The 6,688-nt window shown below is 40.0% G+C and overlaps 1 protein-coding gene across 1 annotated transcript in view; it reads left to right on the top strand.

Annotated features, from left to right (window-relative positions):
* ANXA3 (annexin A3) overlaps positions 1 to 6,688 on the top strand; it is a 51,803-nt gene that overhangs the window by 42,727 nt on the left and 2,388 nt on the right. Inside the window, exons 10-11 of the mRNA XM_007455405.1 lie at positions 2,569 to 2,627; positions 4,674 to 4,796. Of these exons, the coding sequence (XP_007455467.1) occupies positions 2,569 to 2,627; positions 4,674 to 4,796 (182 nt within the window). The remainder of the gene's footprint in view (positions 1 to 2,568; positions 2,628 to 4,673; positions 4,797 to 6,688) is intronic.

Here is a 6,688-nt window from a genome sequence, read left to right as displayed (position 1 = left end):
TCTTCCGATGTGGTGCGCAGGCTCTTCACTGCGGCGTGCGGGCTTCTCTCTAGTTGTGGTGCGTGGGCTTTCTTTATCCAGTTGTAGCACAGGGGCTCCAGAGTGCAGTGCGGGCTCAGTAGTTGTGGCGCGTGGGCTTAGTTGCCCCATGGCATGTGGGGTCATAGTTCCCTGACCAGGGATTGAACCCATGTCCCACGCATTGGAAGGCGGATTCTTTACCACTGGACCGCCAGGGAAGTCCCTCCATTTCATATTTTAATCTTTACATCAATTTTGCTGCTTTTTCTACCTTGCCTGCTGTAATATTTGAAAAACTTTATTGAGATGTACTCATTCTCACTTCGTTGAGCTAAGAAGCATTTTTGGAAATAGACATTGAATTATGCACTAAATTAGGGCTATAATATACATTATTTTATCAAGTAAAAGAAAGACCTTATAATTTGAAGTTCAAGATATGTCACACTTTCATTTTCTATTTCAGTCTACCATTGGAATACAACAGTTTTTTTTTTAATCTTTATTGAGATATAACTTAAGTACCATAAAATTCACCCAAAGTGTGCAATTCAGTGCTTTTTAGTGTCTTAACAGAGTTGTGCAACTGTCACCACTATCTAAGCTTAGGATATTTCCACCAGCCCCAGAAGAAACCCTGTGCCCCTTGACAGTCACTCCCCACTCCTCCCCAGCCCCCAGCCCCTGGCAACTACCAGTTTACTTTCTGTGTTGATAGATCTGCCTGTCCTGGCTATTTCATATACAAGGAATCTAATACAGTATGTCAACGCATAGCTTTTGACGTGAAAAACCATCTGAGTTCTAACAAACATCTTAGAAATGCCTGGTAGGAAGATTGCTAGCTGTCAGATCTGGACTTAGATAAGGAGAGGCTTTATTCAAAGAGACTATTTCAATAGGGAGAATAGTTGAGTCTCAGAAATGTACAAGAGTCTGAAAATCAAACAGAAAAAGCTTTTCTTTTATGGGGAGGAAATAAACAGACCTTAGCAGAAACTTTCAAAGGGAAGTTGGACAAGCAAGGCGGCATAATCGTTGGGGGTTGACAGGAAATGTGTCTCGCTGTGTCAGCTGGTTCTCGGGACCAGCTGAAAAGGGGACACGTTCTGCATTTCAGCACCTGCTCAGGCTGGGGGCCAAGCTAGGGTTCAGGGGCCTGTGCGGGGGAGGGGAGAGGCCTGAGTAAATTTTGGTCAAGAGAACACAGAGGGTAAGAAGCGGGCAGCTGTGAACACTGGGTCATCATAATGAACTTCAGTGGACTCCCTGATTTTTAGGAGTTTCCCTCAGTTTCCCTGCTGGGGTTGGGTCTTAAAGCAAGCTTCCTTATACTGCATATGCCACCATCTCCCCAAATATTCCTGAGGAACAAATCGTGTGTTTAAGAACATAAAGCAGAGAACAAGGTAAAGGGTTATGAAAAGAAAGGATTCCCTGTATTTAGTCTGGGGTGAGGGAGATGATTGAAAAGCTTAATGGCTTAAAAGTGGGCATAAAACTTTCAATCGAATGATTCAGGCTTGTTGAATATTACTTTGAGAAAAAAATAGGTAATATCAATTTGCATCCTGGATTTCTTCTCAGACAGCTTCTAATCTGTAACTGTTTTCATGTTTCTCCCAGATTCCATGTTTCTAATATATTTCTTTCTGTTTCCCTTAAATCACTTACACAAAAGGCCTTTTAGCTTTCCTTGAGAGAGTCTGAAAGGCATCATGAGAAAGTCACTATTCTTGTTCTGTTCTCCAAAGTTCATTATAAAATTCCTTCACTTTTGGTCAGACTCCTACCTAGAGATCAGATTTAAGATGATAAAAATAATTGTGTTGCAATAAATAGATTTATTCCCTACAGACTTTTCTAGTCCTGGCTGTTTTCACTTTACTTAAAGGATAATTAATTTGCTGATGTTTTTGCCTATTATCTTTTTCTTATTCTGCTTTACTTGTTATTTCAAAATAAAGAATTGAAAGATTGTAGTATTTTTTTGATGACTGAATTTAGATTATAGGTGCTGGTTCTAATGTAATTAACCAACCTATAAATTCTAATCCAGTCATTTAAGAGAAAAATCTTTCCATTGGAAAAAACTGGTTTTAAACTGAGCTGCAGTGCCCCTGCTTACCTAATGAGTTATTTGGAGCAACACCTGTGCAGTCTTTAGACCCAAGCTATTCAGCAGTAGTCAAAGATGCTAGAAACGGAGCAGTGGTACACCCTAGGGAGTTATCAGTGTAAGCGTGGGTGTTGGTGTGTCTGGGATCTGGAAATGAGTCAGCGGCTGTGAGAGTTTCTTTGGCAGGTAATTTTATTTTTCCCTGTGGCTAAGGATAATTACTGTGCCAAAGTTCCATGCAAATATGACATTATAAGGCTTTGAAATTCAGGTGAAGCATTCATTCACTCTTTCATTCTAAAGAAAAGCCAGGAATGGGCAGGGGAGTGGTGTGGGTTACCTGGAAAAACATTTTTTTAACGTATTACTGTAGATTAACTCAATCTCTATTAAATGAAACTGAACATTACTTTGCTTTTTTATAACAGTCTGTTGTGCAAGGAACACACCTGCCTTTTTAGCTAAAAGACTGCACCAAGCTTTGAAGGTTGGTCTGGAAATTTCATATATATTCTTACCTCGCCTCAAGGAGAATGTAAAAATATTGCTTAATGTTGATGGAATTCCGTATTTCTTTTCCGCCTTGATGAGTTCTCTTCTGTCGCTAATGTGTCTACTCATTTGGCTCATTGGTTGCTAATGAGTATCCTAATCATTAGAGACGTAGGTACACTGAAGTGTTGAGTAAATCATTTCCCCCACTTCACGGTCATGTGGGCAGTCAACTTGCTTTAGGATGACAGACCTCCAGCGTGAGCCAGTAGCCTCTCAAGCTGCCTTACTTAAACCAAACTGCGTCAGCAGCCGTTCATGATACAGAAACCCTGTGTTTTCTCACCTGCTGCCACTGCTGGATGGGGGAGCTCCAGGAATCTGTTCAGGAGGTTTTCTTGCTCTTTTGTGTCTTTAGATTCTCTTACTGAGCCTGGCACATAGAAGGTGCTTACTTTAGTTTCTTCCTGGACATTTCCTGTGGAAGTCCATGTGCTCCTACAAAGCTGTGTCCAAAGTAAACACATCATTTTCCTCACCTCACTTCCCACCCCAGTCTTGCCCCCCATCCTGCATTTAGTCATCTCAGTGGATAACCCCAGCAGGAACTAGCCTTGCCCAACTCGCTGAAGTTATGCCTTTCCTCCCCAGCCTTGTTCCTACGCATCAGCCACATCAGCCTTCTTTCTGTTTCTTGACTATGCTGAGCCTCCTCCCATGTCAGGGTCTTTGCATGTGTCGTCCTCTCTCCTCCAGGTCTGCCTATGGCTGTCTCCTTCTCATCTCTGAGGTCTCAGCTCAGATGTCACCTCCTGGGAGAGGTCTTCCCTCACTACACCGGTCAGCTGGCTTCCTTTCACTCACACTCCATCCCATCATTCTTATTACCACGTACTTGAGCAACTTGTTCATTGTGTTTACTGTCCATCTGCATCTATTAGAACGTAAACTGCGTGAGAACAGAGATATCATCTGTGTTGTTCACTACCATATGCACAGCACATGGCACAATGTCTGGCACATAGGAGGTGCTCAATAAGCATTTGTTGAATGAATGAATAAATGAATAGTGTCAATATTCACCTAACCGTTCAGCGAGTAATGTTACACTTCCCTCTCCTTCATCCTCCTCAGATGATATATCATTAAGTTTTGTCAATCAACCTTTATGAGCATCTCTTCAATCCATCCATTTTTCCATCCCTACTGCCATTATTCTAGGTCAGGCCATCATCATCATCTCTCTCTGTCTCTGTCTCTCTGTCTCTCCCCTTCTCTCTCTGGTTATGTAATCATCTCTGGATGGGTCCCAAAGCTTCTAGTCTTATTCTGTTATCTTCATCCCACTCTTGCCCTGCAGTCCATTCTTCATACCGTTGCTGTCAAAGGAATTTTCTGAACCCACAAATCTGATCTGATCTCAGCACTCTCATGTTTAACAGATTGCAGTAGTTCTTCCCACTTGGGATAAAGTCGAATTTCATTTCACGGTTTACAAAGTCTGGCCTTTCTAGACATATTTCTTGCTGTTTCTTCTTATTATTTATGTTCTTGCCCTAAACCATCACACATGCTGTTTCCTGTGTAGGAACACTTTTTTTCCTCTCTGTAAGAACTCCATTCCTTCTTCCCCTGGCTGATTATTTAGGCCCCAGCTTAAATACTACTTTCTCAAACAGACCTCTCCTAATCTTCAATCTATCTTAGGCCTCCCGAGCATATGCTCCCATAGTACCCAGTAGTTCCCATATGTCAGGTTTTATTGTAATGGCCCATTTTCTCGCCTGTATCCTTTACAAAATTGAAAGTTTAACCGGGGCATCTCATCTCTGTCTTCAGCATTTGACCATGCGATGGCACAAAGTGCTCAATAAATATTTCTTGAATAAATGAATGATGATGTTTGATGAAAAATGAGTGAAGGAGAGTCACTGTGGTTGACTGTTTTGCGTACCATTATCTATGTCCTGTAAATATAGTTCTGTATGTTGTTTTGTGAGCAATGAGATTGGTATTTGTGGACACTTGCATTTCTCAACAGGGCGCTGGGACTGATGAGTTTACTCTGAACCGAATAATGGTTTCCAGATCAGAAATTGACCTTTTGGACATTCGAGCAGAGTTTAAGAAGCAGTATGGCTATTCCCTACATTCAGCAATTGAAGTAAGTCTCTTCTTAAAAATAGCAAAACATATCATGCCTCTCTCTACCCATCCTTTTTCCCTTATAATTCTCAAAACATGGAGACATATGACTTCGGTTTCTCTCTCTTGTCAGTGTGTAAATGTGTTTCCTGAGTTTAAAAGAGTAATAACAAAATATCCCTTAAAGGCAGTGATTATTTTTCAGCTCTAAAATCCCAGGCACATAAAAGACACTCAACAATTTTTTCAGGTTTAGTGGCCACTAATTTTTCTTCTTTTGTGAATTGCTTATGCAGGTTGCTTAACCTATTTTTTATATTGCAGTATTTTAATTTATTTCAGTTTTTCTTTCTGACAATAGAAGAAAAGTACGTATTTTAAATTTCTTCTTTGTTTGACTCAAAAGATAACATCGTTCTGCACCTTGGAGTTCTTTTTATTTCAGGATATAGGAAGCTTTCTCATTCTTTTTAACAGCTGCATATCATTCCATTATTTGTATATCTGTACCTACCACATCAACAGATGTTTCAAGTTTCTTGCTATTATAAACAATGCTGCAATACGCACATACAGTTTCATAAGGTACAAGTGTATCTGAGGGATAAGTTCTCATGAGTTGGTAGGATCGCTGAGACAGATGTAAATATATCCGTAATTTTGGTAAATATTACCAGTTGACTTCCACTGCACCTCAGTTAGTCAACTAGATTCATTCACCAAAATCGTTTTTGTTTTTTGGGTCTTTTTTTTAATGAGAGCTGTTGTTTTTGCACTAAACCTTTGCAGGAAAAGATGCATGCCTAAGTTGAAATAGAAACTTATTCAAAAAGGCAGCTGTCAGGCTGTGCCTGGGGCTTAGCACAGATTTCATCAACTGCTCATACTCAACGAAATTTGAATCGATCTGACACATTACAATAGTTTCACTTAACAGAGAAAGATACAATAACCTTAACCAAATTGTTTTTACCAAGGCAGAAAAGGAGAGGCATATGTTTCATAAAGATTGCCGGTAACAAGGTTGAAACACGAAGAAAGCCTTCAGTTCACCCTTGGCAAACTAGGAAATTCAGTTAACTGGTAGCTCTCCCTGCCCCCCCCTCCATGGTCTGGGTAATTGAGGGTTATTGTATTAGGAAACATTTAAGCAACGTGTATCTTGACAGAAAAGAAAAATCCATTGCTGCAGAGTTCAGTGTGTAATTTAAAATTATCTAAGGTTTCTTCACTTCTGTCGCCTAACATACATTATCAAGTAATCTCATTACGTTTTCAAGACTGACGAATAGGATGTTTTCGATGGTTAAAATTCTGTAATTCAGGAGCTAGAGTTCCATTTTGTATATCATCCCAGCCTTGGGTTCCTCTTCCTTCCGCCTTTAATTTAGACATTTCTCTGCTCATTAACACCTTTCTCAAATGATGACTGGAGGGGAAAAGAAGAGGAAGAGAGTAGGTGAGAACAAATCTGTATTTCTTATTACTTAATAATAGGATCTTAATTTAAAAATTGGATGAAATTACAGCTTTTGGTAGATTTCCTTTATCAACAAGTTGAGTACCTATTTAATAAATAGCATAATTCCAGGGTCTTTAAAGGAAAATATAATAGCTACCCTCAATTAATTCATAATCTATGTGGAGACTGAGGTGGGCATAAATAAAACAATTACAAGATAATGATATGAGTTACCACAGTATTCTGCCTAATAATATTTCATATTGATAGTACATACTAAAATGTGAGATTATAAACGCAAAGAAATTTTTTTTTAAAAAAGAGAGAATAAAGTGGCTGACATAAAGAAATAATATGGGGCTTCCCTGGTGGCGCAGTGGTTGAGAGTCCGCCTGCCGACGCAGGGGACACGGGTTCGTGCCCCGGTCCGGGAAGATCCCACATGCCGC

Source organism: Lipotes vexillifer, unplaced genomic scaffold (assembly GCF_000442215.2).
Source record: "Lipotes vexillifer unplaced genomic scaffold, Lipotes_vexillifer_v1.1 scaffold749, whole genome shotgun sequence".
Lineage (NCBI taxonomy): Eukaryota > Metazoa > Chordata > Mammalia > Artiodactyla > Lipotidae > Lipotes > Lipotes vexillifer.
Note: the sequence above shows the minus strand (reverse complement) of the source record. Positions and strands in the feature narration are given on the sequence as shown.